General features: G+C 39.0%; 1 protein-coding gene across 2 annotated transcripts in view; it reads left to right on the top strand.

Moving 5' to 3' along the window:
• CALU (calumenin) overlaps positions 1-14,251 on the top strand; it is a 37,060-nt gene extending 22,809 nt beyond the window's left edge. Inside the window, exons 3-7 of one of the 2 annotated variants that reach the window (XM_008154041.3) lie at positions 282-475; positions 3,408-3,574; positions 4,277-4,337; positions 10,219-10,418; positions 11,899-14,251. In XM_008154041.3, coding sequence (XP_008152263.2) covers positions 282-475; positions 3,408-3,574; positions 4,277-4,337; positions 10,219-10,418; positions 11,899-12,003 — 727 coding nt within the window. In that variant the 3' untranslated portion in view covers positions 12,004-14,251. Of the gene's footprint in view, positions 1-15; positions 210-281; positions 476-3,407; positions 3,575-4,276; positions 4,338-10,218; positions 10,419-11,898 lie in introns of both variants that reach the window. The other variant, XM_008154040.3, reaches the window with a different exon arrangement.
• The last annotated feature ends 652 nt before the right edge of the window (positions 14,252-14,903 follow it).

Here is a 14,903-nt window from a genome sequence, read left to right as displayed (position 1 = left end):
CTGCATTTTCTACAGAAAGATTGTAAGTAAAATAGATGGCGACAAGGACGGGTTTGTCACTGTGGATGAGCTCAAAGACTGGATTAAATTTGCACAAAAGCGCTGGATTTACGAGGATGTAGAGCGACAGTGGAAGGGGCATGACCTCAATGAGGACGGCCTCGTTTCCTGGGAGGAATATAAAAATGCCACCTACGGCTACGTCTTAGGTAGGTCCCTACCACCTGGGGGAAAAGCCTTGTGGAGCTGGCACCTTGAAACGTAACTGTTTTGTTTTGTAGAATGATTGTAGATAAAATAGACGTGGATAAAGATGGGTTTGTGACGGAGGGGGAGCTGAAATCCTGGATTAAGAACGCCCAGAAGAAATACATATATGACAATGTTGAAAACCAATGGCAGGAGTTTGATATGAATCAAGACGGCTTAATCTCCTGGGATGAGTACAGGAACGTGACTTATGGCACTTACCTGGGTAAGGGGCAAGATGTCAGCCTGGCAGAGACCATGGTCTTGAGTCAAAAAAACAAATGGGTCACGCAGTGCAGGAAAGGAAGAAACTGCTTACCTTCAATAGCTCAGTGCTGAGCTGATTTCCCTTTATTTTATTAATTTTAAATTTGTATACTCTGTATTTTTTAAAAATTTGCTTAATTTTGGTTTTTGAAGGTCTGGAGTCTTCTACATCTTTAGCATTTTAGATATACATGTACCATGTTTTCTTTCTGTCATCCCTCAGAGAAACCGTTTTTTAGATCTTGTTTAAAAGGCTGCATTGTTCCAACAATACAAAGCAAAAGGCTTTGATATTTCTCTTCACATGGTCACATTAAAGTGTTGGACCTGAAACTCAAACCAAATTAGATTCCTTTATAACTGGTGAAAATAGGAGAAAAATTAGTCTTTCCTTAATGAAATAAGATCAACCACAGCTTTCCTTGATAAAATTTAACTATTTCAGTATGCCTGCTTACTGAAGTTTAGAAATAAAAAAATTCCCATTTGTTTTCTCTAGCACATGAGTTTATCAGCCTGCTTTGCAAATGCTTCAAGGCAAATAAATGTGATTTTGATTGCTTTCTGATGATTTGGTAGCTTGTGTGCTTGTCCACCTGTTAGTAATTTTCTTTTACTTAATACACTTTCCTGCTACTGAATGCTAGGTGGCGATCTTACTGAGTTGATGAGGGTGTTTCTGTTAGTGAGATTCCCCTATTGTACATGGTTACAATTGAGACAGGAATGTAAAAATGTTCCTTCTTGCATTTTTATCCCAGAAACTAGGCAAATTGCTGCATTAAAGCAGGTGTTTTCCACCTCTGACATTGAGTGTTTAATGGTCTGTTTCCCCCACTAGATAGCCAGCTGTCCGTGTTAATTACAGGACCCGCATGCATTTCTAGTGAAGAGATTTTTATTTCTGTGTTGGCTTGTTCTCATTCCTAAGACTAAAGTGGCAGTCTCTTTCCAAGCTTGATACTTAGCCAAGAACCAAACATAGATTTCACCCAATTAAGAACACGTGTATTAAAAAGTCAGGGCAGATGGAGAGGCATTCGTGCTTCTTTCTCTCTGGCTGCCACCCAACATGCTCCTGATTTATTTGGAATTAATTATAAATACAAAACAAAGGGCAGGCTGTTGGTGATCTAAACAGAATGGTGTGTTAATAAATCTCAGCTCAGACCTAGGCACTCACTGGCTGCCCAGAATTAATCTTAAACTCTTTGTATGATTATGTGCATAAAAATCTGTTGAGAGCTCTGTTAGCTCACAGGGCAAATGATTCGATGTAATGGGTATTTCTACTGACTGAGGCTGCATAAGCTGAAGCACTGGCTGGAGAAGCAATGTCTTTATAAGGCATCTTTTCCAGGAGGCAAGTGGGTGGGCAGTACCCAGGGGATAATGAGTTGTCTTACAGAAGTGCTGAGGAGTGTTTTGTGAGTGTGTTCCTGATTCAGTTTAAAGTTCAGGTACAAATCATCTTAGCTTTTAATTAAAAACTGTCGTAATGAATCTGCTTTCCACCAAAGGACCAGGAACACTATTTCTGCCACAAGTAAAATATGAAAAACAAAGAGCCATCATGCCTATAATAAAACTAGATCAAGAGCCTACCCAAAGCTGTGTGCAGACTGGTGCTTAGGACAGATAAAGCACTCCGAGTGTGATGGTAGGCACATGAGTTTAGTCACTGAAAAAAAAACAATGTCAAAAAAGAAAGTTTATGGCTTCCTTTTTCATCCTTATGTATGTGCATGTTTTCAGCCTTCTTGATTCCAATCACCATGTTTTACCCTATGGAGGAGAAGAGAAGGACTCTTAGCTGAGAGTCTAGTCTTAGTGTATAAGTTGTCTTTCTTGTTTATGTTACGTAGTTGGTACTAAAACATTACTAAATGTTTAGTATATGAGAAAAGTAATATTTTTCTTTAAACCTATTCATAGCTTTGAATATATACATATATGGTCCCCAAAACCTCACGATTCAATAAACTGTCTTACTGAGTTTTGACACTCAACAAAAAATAAAGCTTCAAGCTGCTCTCCTCTCAGAATAGAGCAATAGTCTTTTTTTTTTTTTTTTGCTGTGCTTAAAGTATGGATAGATTAAACTACAGTGTTAAAAGTTAGCAGTGTGATATTGTTAAAGGGGCCCCATGTGTCTTTTTATAAAACTAGTACCATATCTTTTTTATTTGGTCAGTATGTTACAGGAATAATCATTCCTTACCTTTTAATGTAGTGTCTTACTTTCAAAGAGGTGGTGTTCTGTTGCTTGAATCCAAGTGGCCTATAATGGGAAAGAAGACCTTTGATATCTAGCTTCTTAGTGGGAGCCTACTGTTTAATAAAAATAGCAATAGCTAACATTTATTGGAGGCCAACTATATGCCAGGCATTTATATTTATTTGCTCATTTAAACCTCAACAGTCCTATGGGACAGGAACCATTACCATCTTCATTTTACAGATGAGTAGATTGAAGCACAGTTAGGTTACTTGCCCAAGGTCACACAGCTAGGAAGTGTGGATTCAAGTTTGGATTCAAACCCAGACCGTATGACTTTAGAATCATCACTGCACCTCAGGTATAACTAGGAAACTCAAGTCCTCAAACAGCCTCAACCCCCAATAACTGAAGAATTATGTAATGGGTTACGTAGCCCAGGAGCCAGGGGTCCATGTTGAATGGCAAACATTTACATTTGATTTGGACCTGACTTTGAGGCCATTGGTTACCAAAACTGAATGAATGTCTCCTCTGCTGCAATTGATCTGTGTAATCAAGAGGTATTTCTTCATTATTTGGTCTATCTTTCTTGGAAATTGATTCCCCAGCCCACACATTTTCACATTTTTTGGAAGTCTTTTAAGATTTAACCTAAATTTTTGTTTTATAGATGACCCAGACCCTGATGATGGATTTAACTATAAACAGATGATGGTTAGAGATGAACGGAGGTTTAAAATGGCAGACAAGGATGGAGACCTCATTGCCACAAAGGAGGAATTCACAGCTTTCCTGCACCCTGAGGAGTATGATTACATGAAAGATATTGTAGTACAGGTGGGTGACAGCAAAGATTCTCAACAGAAATGTGGTTTCTGTTTGCTGCTTACGCGTCTTTCCCCTTTCCTTTGTGTTTGGAAGAATGACTTGCTATACAGTGCTGGCCAGCTTGAGTCCAGGCTCTGTCACTGTTTTTCTATGATCAAGTCATTTATCTTAGGTGCTTTAGCCTTTCTCTTTAGTATGACAGTACTTATCATCAGATAATGTATTTTGCCATTTCATTGCTGGTTTCATATTATAAGCATGAGAGAAAATCCTATTTTTTTAAATATCCCATGACCAGTAATCAGGTACTGAGTAATAACAATACTGAATATTTCTCACTGAAGGCACTTACCAGTAAAACATAGGCTGTAGCTATAGACATACTCAATGATCACATCTCCTGTTAGTATGACTTCTGTATGACTGGGACCAACAGATCATCATGGGCTTGGTGGATCATTATTAAGCAGTGCCAGTGTTCCTTCAAGAAGACTCATAGTTCTTTTAGATTGAAACATAAAACATTGATAATATTTTATCATTTTCCTGCGAGAAAAACAGCAGTTTTTTATGGTTGAACCATATCCACACATATACATATAAGCATAAACATACATGTATATGTGTGTGTTTATGGATGATGAATAATTGCCTAAACGAATTGACCCCTATACTAACTTTAATAGTCTTTTCCTAATCTCTCCTATCTAGGAAACAATGGAGGATATAGATAAGAATGCTGATGGTTTCATTGATCTAGAAGAGTATATTGGTAAGTTTCTCTTAAGAGGCTGAGAAGTTTTGGAAGATATGTTCACCCATAGAGATAGTGTACCCCATTGGTCAACTTTTAGCACATTAAGCCAGACAAGTGTGAGGAATAGTGGGTATGGTAAAGTATTTGTAACAGCACTGTCCACTCAAAATGTAAATGTGAGCCATATACGTAATTTTAACTTTTTCATAGCCATATCAAAAGAAAATGAAAAGAGCCCTGGCCCCTTTAGCTCAGTTGGTTGAGCATTGTCCCATGCACTGAGAGGCTGCTGGTTCAATTCCCGGTCAGGGCACATGCCCTTATTGCGGACTCATCCCCAGTCAGGCGTACAGGAGGCAGCCAATAAATGTTTCTCTTTCCTTCCCCCCCGCCCCCCAAATCAGTAAAAACAGCCATGGCTGGTTTGCTCAGTGGATAGAGCATCGGCCTGTGGACTGAAGCGCCCAGGTTCGATTCCGGTCAAGGGCATATACCCAGGTTGCAGGCTCAGTCCCCAGTGGGGGGGGGGGGGGGGGGGGGGGCATGTGCAGGAGGCAGCCAGCCAATCAGTGATTCTCTCTCATCATTGATGTTTCTATTTTTCTCTCCCTCTCCTTTGCTTTCTGAAATCAATAAAAGTATATTTTAAGAAATAAAAGCATATTATAAAAAAATAAAGAAACAGATAAAATTAATTTCAGTAATATTTTATATAACCAAATATTATAATCTCAACATTATCATAAACTATTGAGGGTTTTTGTTTTTCATACTAAGTCTTTAAAAGTGTATTTCACACAGCACATCTCAATTAGGACCAGCCACATTTCAAGTCCTCGATAGTCACATGTAGCCAGTGGCTACCATATAGGCCAGCACTGATATAGTACATCCCAGATGCCCTGTGGAAGTGACAGTGAAGAGTTGAGGGAACCTAGACTGGCATAAGGAAACCCAGGAGAAGAAGATAGGGACTAGAATAAAAGAGACAGGTGGATGAATGAGGGGCCAGGATTGCGGGTTCCTCTTTAGAGCCTTTTGTTTTCACTGTGTTCAATTCAGATTTTCCATTTAGGTTCGCTTCTGTTTGTTTTTTAAAGTTTCTCCTTTCTGCCATTTTTTCTTATAGTTGTCTGTTTTAAAAAGGTTTTTTTGGTTGGTTGGGTTTTGTTTATTTTTTGGGTTTTTGATGCTACAGGTGTACTTCAAGACTAATTTATCCAAAGTAAAGCTGTTTTTATTATCCTCAGAATAATTTCTCGATTTCCCCATTGCCTTAAAAAAAAGAGCCGCCAGCCAAAACCGGTTTGGCTCAGTGGATAGAGCGTCGGCCTGTGGACTCAAGGGTCCCAGGTTCGATTCCAGTCAAGGGCATGTACCTTGGTTGCGGGCACATCCCCAGGGGGTGTGCAAGAGGCAGCTGATCGATGTTTCTCTCTCATCGATGTTTCTACAGAGAGGTCTCTTCCTCTCTGTAGAAAATCAATAAAATTAAAAAAAAAAACAACTGTCAATTGCTTATTTAAAAAAAAAAAAAAAAGAGCCGCCTCTCTTGAGCAAATTGTTTCCCAATTACTGTGATGGAAATTAAGATTAGCAAAGGAGAAGAGATGAAAGATAATTACAAATACCTTTGTTACAAATGTCATTCCATTTTGAAAGATACTAGGTAATTTTATACTTCACATTCTTATATTTACTCATAATAACTTAATGTAGTACACCGCAGGTTTTGTTTCATAAGCCAGTATTTCTTTAGTTCTCTAATCTTTATTTTAAGCGTGAAAGGGAGATTTAAACCCTACCTCTATCACATGTCACTTAAACAGCATTGAACAGTCATCCTTTACTCAGATTTTGTCTAATTATACCTGCTACTATATTTTCTAGAGTTATCAGTTGAATTACTCCTTTAAAATGTACCACTTTTTTTTTTTTTCCTAAGATTCAATGATGTACTTTGAGTTTTTTAGAGAAAGAAGGATAAGAAATGGAACCTGGGACATTTTTTGAAAGTGATTTTTTTTCTTAGCGGAGTTCATCAGCACAGTGGAAATAAATGCCTGTGTGCATTTACTGAACCCATTTCACAGTTGATGTTTTCTACTGTTAAATATTTTATCTTTTTATTCTTGGCTTTTGCCATCTTATCAACATTGCTAAAACTGAGGGACTCGTTTGAACCTCCTGATGAGACGAATTAGGTTTTATAACTGTTAATACCATCATTTATCATGCAATTAGCCAAATGAGATATTTTTGTCTCCCTCCCTATCATATAGATTCAAAGGACAAAGGAATTGTGTCTTGAAACTACTACCTTATTGACTATGTATATGCTCCTTTCTTTTGCAAATCAACTAATGCTAACACTATTACACCCAGGTAATGGGCTTTGTAAAGTCGAAAGTCTCCCAATATCTTCCAGTTTCTAGGGATGTGCTGTCCTGCTAAGAGAGATCCTAAAGAAACAAATGGTCTTTGACTCTTACATTTATCATTAATAAAAAGTCTTCAGTTATATTGTTAAATTTTTTTATTCCTTTTTTTTTTTAAATATATTTTATTGATTTTTTACAGAGAGGAAGAGAGAGGGATAGAGAGTTAGAAACATCAATCAGCTGCCTCTTGCACACCCCCCACTGGGGATGTGCCCGCAACCAAGGTACATGCCCTTGACCGGAATCGAACCCGGGACCCTTGAGTCCGCAGGCCAATGCTCTATCCACTGAGCCAAACCGGTTTCGGCAAATTTTTTTATTCTTTAAATTTATTACAGAGTGTTGCAAACATACACAAAATTAGATAGAATAATATAATGAATCCCCATGAACGGAAGCCCATCAGCCATCAGCCCATGGCTAATCCTTTCAAATCTATATCCACTTCTTTATTATTTTGAAGTAAATCCCAATCATCATTTCATTGGTAAACATTTAGTTATGTATCTCTTTAAGATACATATGTGTCCCTAAAAACTTTTAAGGCATAATCTCAAAAAATTAGTACTTCCTTAATATCGTATAGATTGGATCCTTTTTTAATAAAAAATTAAATAGTATTATTCATATCTCTACTCATATAGATTTAAAATGCACTTACATTATGTTGTATATTCTAGCTTCTATTAATATGTCTTTTAAGCCACATTTATTCACTCTCTAATTCAAAACTTCCCAATCTGTATACTGTGAAAAGTGCCTTTGACCCTCAGGACAGCTAGGGCAGGGCGCTAGCCCAGTGGGTCATACAAATACTACATTTTCTGAATATGCTATATCATGGGAGGGGGGTGGGATTGGCAAGTCCTGCTCTGAGGAACTTCTCCTTGTGTTAAGGTAGAACGAGTAGTTCTACTCTTAACCTTGCTCAAATTCACAAAAATTATCGCACCAAGTGTCAAATGACAAAAATAATGTAATTTAGTAATGAGCTTAATGTCCTCTATTCAAGGGAAAACAATCCATGTTTGGGTCTAGCACAGTGCCTCACAAGCAGTGGAGCAGTCTTCCTGCGGGATTTAGGACAAGAGCGAGGTTTATAGAGCATTGGAAGAGGCAACACCGAAGGACAGGATTGACTAGGAGGTCAGGGATTTCCTTATACGCCTAGAGATCCTGTTTTTGAGAGTCAGTCGGGTAAGCTGAATTGGAGGATTGTGATTGATGTAGGTTAAGTTTCCATGGCTGTGAGGCATTTCCCGTAAGTATAGGCTGACTTAGGTTTAGATTTGTGTCATGGGCTGGGCTACTGGGACAGCCTTCATTTTGTGGGTCCCAGCATACAAATTACCCTTATCACACTTGAATAACTGCCTTTGCTTAGCAGTACTATAAACTATTTTAACTTCTGCTTGGCATGTTCCCATACCTAATTGAAGTGTACCTACCCTTATTTAGATGTCACATGACTCAGGAGTCTTCAGACTTTTTCACTCTTGTAATTCCTAAAAGAATTTTGACAAACAGTGTCCCCTTATACATTTTAAAATTGGCATCTAAAATATTTATTTATTTATTTGATTTTTTTTTTTTAATATATTTTATTGATTTTTCACAGAGAGGAAGAGAGAGGGATAGAGAGTTAGAAACATCGATGATAGAGAAACATCAATCAGCTGCCTCTTGCACAACCCCCACTGGGGATGTGCCCGCAACCAAGGTACATGCCCCTGACCGGAATCGAACCTGGGACCTTTCAGTCCGCAGGCCGACGCTCTATCCACTGAGCCAAACCGGTTTCGGCGGCATCTAAAATATTTAAATAGAAGTTTAAACAGTTGTATAGAAAAATCTCTGTGTAAATATTGACATTTTGAAGTTAATACTGTAGCCACTTTGTCCCCACCAAATTCATATAAATAATTTAAACAAACCAACTTTAAAAAGTAATTCAGAGATTCAAATTTGAATTGGGTATTAGATAATAACAAAAAGTTGTTTTTGTAAAATGTGATGAAGGCATTTTGGCTCTATAGGAAAATGCCCATTATTTTAGAGATACATTCTAAAATATACTTAATAATTGGTTGGAGACAGTTTTGGCTTATAATATACACTTCTGAGAATTTAGAAAGGTACTTTTCTAAAACCAATGGTCAGGTTTAATTAGTTACCTTGAGTAAAATGGGATGTAGGAAACAATTGTTTTGTAAAAGTCTTCATATTTCTTGATGCTAATCATCTCCCTTTATGCTTTATTTATTTACATATTTACTTAATTATTATTTTTAATCCTCACCTGAGGATAGTTTTTCATTGATTTCTTAGAGTAGAAGAGAGAGGGAAAGACAGAGAAATATCGATGTGAGAGAAACACATTGATTGGTTGCCTACTGGGAGGATCCTGCAACCGAAGTAGATGCCCTTGACCAGAATTGAACCTGGGACCCTTCAATCCACATGCCGACACTCTATCCATTGAGCCAAACCAGCTAGGGCTATTTGTGCATATATATATATATATATATATATATATATATATATTTGTTTTTATTGCTTTCAGAGAGGAAGGGAGAAGAGGAAGAGAGAGAGAGAAACATCAGCACAGTGGAAATAAATGCCTGTGTGCATTTACTGAGCCCATTTCCCCACTGGGGAATTGAGCCCACATCCCAGGCATGTGCCTTGACCGGGAATGGAACCGTGACCTGGTTCATAGGTCAGTGCTCAACTACTGAGCCATACTGGCTAGGCCAGTGGTCGGCAAACTGCAGCTCGTGAGCTACATGCGGCTCTTTGGCCCCTTGAGTGTGGCTCTTCCACAAAATACCACGTGCAGGCGAGCACGTACAGTGCGATTGAAACTTCGTGGCCCATGCACAGAAGTCTGTTTTCGGCTCTCAAAAGAAATTTCAATCATTGTACTGTTTATTTGGCTCTGTTGACTAATGAGTTTGCCGACCACTGGGCGAGGCAATGTTCTTTTGTTTATTTTGTTTTTAAGATAAGGACTCTGCTTTCATATCACTCAAAAGCAATAGCTGGAAATATTCTTGTTGCAAGGTCAATTAAGATTCAGGAAAATACCTTGTTTTCTAAGTTCTCTAAAATACTGCTGTTAGCCCTGACTGGTTTGGCTCAGTGGATAGAGGGTCAGCCTGTGGACTCGGGGGTCCCGGGTTCGGTTCTGGTCGGGGGCATGTGCCTTGGTTGCGGGCGCATGCCCAGTGGGGAGTGTGCAGGAGGCAGCTGATAGACGTTTCTCTCTCATCGATGTTTCTGGCTCTCTGTCCCTCTCCCTTCCTCTCTGTATAAAATCAATAAAATATATAAAAATAACAAAATACTGCTGTTAGCTTCCAGTTAGATGAGGAAGGACAGGTAGACCAGATTAGCATGGAGCAGTCGTGGGAAAAAGGCAAACCCATCTTTTCTATGAATGTCTGTACACACAGGTGACATGTACAGCCATGATGGAAATGCTGATGAACCAGAATGGGTAAAGACAGAGAGAGAACAATTTGTTGAGTTTCGAGATAAGAACCGAGATGGGAAGATGGACAAGGAAGAGACCAAAGACTGGATTCTCCCTTCAGACTATGATCATGCCGAAGCAGAAGCCAGGCACCTCGTCTATGAGTCAGACCAAAACAAGGTAAGTCTGGCCAGGCCCCAACAATCTAGCAGTGATGGAAGTCTGTTTATAGGGGATTGCCTAAAAAATCCCGATTAAGGTACATAAAGCATTTGCAGTCTTAATTAAGCTAAGTCTGCGACCAACCTAAAGTTGGTAATTAAAAGCTTACAGGGCAGCACTAGCTATCTGATCTCATTTTAGAAATCCCTTTGCCCAGTGTACATAGCATTGGAGGCATTTAGGCTTCAGAAGAGAACCTCTGTGTATAACCTATGTCCAGCATGTATCATCTGTTCTCTGTGGGTCCCCAGGAAATTTTCTTTTTTACTTTGTTGTTTTACCAATTGCAGGTTCATTTTGCCTACTCAAAGCTGGTTATTTCCTTCTTAAATCAAATATGCTTTTTAGAATTAAGTCCTTAGTAGTAGGTTGTAAGTGAACTTTTTCTGGAGCCTGTTAATATTGTCCTTAATTATCTGAGGTAATTTGGTTCATTAAAACCAAAATTTGGTTCATTAAAAGAGTGGTGTTACTTATCTAAATTTAGGGATTTTTAGTATCTGAGCATTCTTTTTATCTAGGCTAATCTTCAGTTTCAAAAGCAGTTTCTTGTCATGAAGCCTTTTTAAGGGTCAGTCTGTTTTGAGGTCTTACTCAGTCACTTCAGTAGCCAGGTGCTGTGTCCTGTGAGGTTTGTAAGAAAAAGGAACTCATGCAATCATCCCTTGGGAATGTGGCCTAGATAATTTTTTAGATGGTATCTGAGCCTTCATTTGGGGTTGTGTCTGGAATCTGATTGGTAGCTGGAACATAATGGAGGTGAGGACTCTGCTTGATATTTGCAGACTTTGTTGTTCCTGTTAGGCAGTGACTTGGGTTCATTTTGAAGTATTTCACCCAGTTCTTCTTTACTGTCTACCCTTATCTAGGAGGTGTCCACCTTTTGCTCCAAAGGGGGGCATTCTCTCCTAAAGAAACCTGTATCTCTAGCATTGAGTTACTGAGCTATATTATTTCTAGCCTTCCACTTTTAAATTTCTTTTTTTTTATATATATTTTATTGATTTTTTACAGAGAGGAAGAGAGAGGGATAGAGAGTTAGAAACATCGATGAGAGAGAAACATCGATCAGCTGCCTCTTGCACACCCCCCACTGGGGAATGTGCCCGCAACCAAGGTACATGCCCTTGACCGGAATCGAACCTGGGACCCTTGAGTCCGCAGGCCGACGCTCTATCCACTGAGCCAAACCGGTTTCGGCCACTTTTAAATTTCTTGATAAGAAAAAGGTATTAATTGCTGTTGTGTGTGTGTGTGTGTGTGTGTGTGTGTGTGTGTGTGTGTGTACAGGCCAGGGGTGGAGGGTATAGTTCACATATCATTTACTGGGAATTAGAATCTTAAATCTTGCCAAACCACTATTGATTCTTCTATAGTAGTGTTTCTAAATTTGGAATGGGAAATATATTTGCCTCAACTCACTGTTCTCTAATTTCAGGATGGCAAGCTTACCAAGGAGGAGATTGTTGACAAGTATGATTTATTTGTGGGCAGCCAGGCCACAGATTTTGGTGAGGCCTTAGTACGACATGATGAGTTCTGAGCAGCAGACAGAAGAACCCACGTTTCTTCAAAATATAATTTATTTTTACAGCTTCTGGTTTCACATGAAATTGTTTGCGCTACTGAGACTGTTATTACAAACTTTTTAAGACATGAAAAAAAACAACGAAAACCATCCCGTCCCCATTCCTTCTCCTCTCTGAGGGACAGGAGGAAAACTGTTCGTCTGAGGAACAACTAATTAGTACACTTGTGTTTGTAGATTTACACTTTGTATTATGTATAACATGGTGTTTTATTTTTGTATTTGTTCTTTGATTGGGAGTATGATATGCAGGATTAAGATCCTCAACTCATAGGCAAAAATTAGCCCTTCACTCTTTCTCAACTCTTACCATGTAATTTTTATAATTCTGACTTAACTAATTTTTTAAGCCTGAGATAATTAAGAAATGTTTGGAAGAGAGGAAAAAGAAAAAATATACCCCACTCTTTATATTTAGAAAGATGATAATCTTGCCTTTTGAAAGGTATATTTCATCAGTAGTAGGGGCCATATATTTTATTCAGTTGCTACAGGTCCAGCTACTGATTGTGGCATTATCTGGGCAAGGACAGATCCCTGTGCTGTAAGAAAACTTGGCTCAACTTGATTTTATTCATCCTTTTTTTTTTTTTTCTTCCCTGTATGACTAGCTGTTTGCTAATTTTGTCAAGCACAGCTGTGGTAGGAAGAGTTAGGGCCAGTGTCCTGAAAATCAAGTACTGAATGTGATCTTTTTACAGAGCTATACATAGAAACAACTGGAAAACTAAAGGACAAATACAAGTGTTTTCAGGGCACACGATTTTGTCTGGGTGTGCATCTGTTGAAGTGCTCAAGACTGTCTTGCCTATGGAATCACTGTAAGTGCCCCATTTGGCTCCTATTTCCCCAGATGTTCCCAGGAGTTAATTTTGCTTTCACTGCAGTTAAAATGTGCTGCTTTCCAATCATGTCATTGAAAGTGCCTTTAACAAGAGAAATGATCATTGAATGAGGACTTTCTTAAGAAACCTAAGATAAAGAGAAGATTGTTTGGACCACCTTATATGAAAGCTTAGAGCCCCCCAATGTAGTGGGGATTTTTTTTTCTTCTTCTCTTTCAGACAGTGGTTAAATAGCAGTATTAGTGTTGCAGTGTTTTTATTTTGTGGGCCGGTTTCTAAAAACCACATGCTGCTGAATTTACCAGGGATCCTCATACCTCAGAATGCTAACCACTTACTACCAGGCCGTGTCTGTGTCAACTGAGAGCTTGAGTCAGACTCGAAGCTGAGAGGCCTGCAGAGAGGGCTCTTGGGTTTGAGGACCTTTGCTTACCCTTCCTGCCTCTCACCGATCACTCCCTATTCCCCCACCACCTCCTGCCAAACGAAAAGCTTATCTTGGATCAACAAATTGCCAGTCCTTATCAGAGACCTTGTAGAAAGAGCTGAAGAAACCGGCCCCTGTTCCCAACTCACTACCCCTGTTTTACATAACACAAACTGTCTTTTTGGTCCCTTCTTACAGATGGACCTCTTTTGAGAGAATTTATTGTATTCCAAGTTTTTAGCCCTCAGGTTACTAAGATAAATATATATATCTAACCTTTATTATTTCATATATCTTTCTGGATAATATTTGGGTGGTGCTGGGTGATTATTATAACCTGAACTTAGGTGTATCCTTTGGTCTTCCATGATCATGTTGAGGTGGGCTACTTGGCCTGGTGAAAAGCCAGATATCCTGTAACTTCACCCCAGCCTTTGCATTGAGCTCTTGAGAGTGGATATACTCTTTTAAGTTTAATCCCCATAGAAGGGGCATGGAAATTCTCTGCCTTCCAGATTCCCTATTTTTATTGTTAAGAAGACCAGAGATAACTAATAATGCCACCAACCCTGGCTTCGTTAGAGCACATCAGGACTGGCAGGAGAGCCTCGCAGCTCACAGGGCAGAGAACCCAGGCCTTATGTTACGGTCACACTCAGAAAGCAAACCTTCATCTGCTGAGACAGCAACTGCTGGCTGCTCAGCAGCAAGCATTGTACTCAAATCTCGAATGATCCCCCTGGATTATTTTTTTGGTTTAAATCAAGCCTGGGGCTGGTGAACAGTAGCTGCACACCCATATTGTGTGTCCTGTGAGTGCTAGCTCTCTTGAATTTGAATGTTGGTTATTTTTTATAGAGTGTAAACCAAGTTTTATATTCTATAATGCAAACAGGTACCTATCTGTTTCTAAATAAAACTGTTTACATTCGTTGTGGAGTATGTGTGGCCTTTATTCGCTTAAGAAATAAAATGCTTGCTCAGGATTATGAGTGCTCTGAAATGTCAGCAAAGGAGCTCTCCTGGAAGGTTTATGTGCCCTCCTCAACCACAGAAGTCACTGCCTTCTCCCAGCTGGCTACTCTTCTTCCTGTTCCTGAAATCTGGTGTCCTCGCTGCAGTTGTAATCCTTCTCTCTTCCCTTAGGCCGTATAACTGCTCATTACATAGGTATCTGACTCCAAACAAGCCACTCCTGAATGTACACACAACATTTATCTTGATTTTTATTTCAAAAAGAATCTTTTTCAAAGAGGAAGTATAAAATATAAGGTAAAACAGTTTTTTGAACATTTTGGTGTGGTTTATAAATGACACCAAGGTGTGCAATTTTATTTTGAGAACATAAAGTGAATTGAACGGTTAACTTTAGTAAAATACAGCTCTTCAGATAAATATATAGGTTTAGCCAAATAGGTGGGGAGAGGGAAAGGAAACACAAGTAAGCCATGCTGGCTTGGGCCCATGGACCTGGCTGTTCCTGCCAGAGCTATACTGACGATTGGCATATACCATATAACATAAATCCGTTCAAACTCATATTTGGGACCTACTAAAGGTTTTAATTGTTTTTTCTTTAAGTC

The sequence above is a fragment of the Eptesicus fuscus genome, chromosome 14 (genome assembly GCF_027574615.1).
Source record: "Eptesicus fuscus isolate TK198812 chromosome 14, DD_ASM_mEF_20220401, whole genome shotgun sequence".
Taxonomy (NCBI): domain Eukaryota; kingdom Metazoa; phylum Chordata; class Mammalia; order Chiroptera; family Vespertilionidae; genus Eptesicus; species Eptesicus fuscus.
The sequence above is the reverse complement of the archived record's forward strand: the minus strand, read 5'-3'. Positions and strand labels throughout refer to the sequence as shown.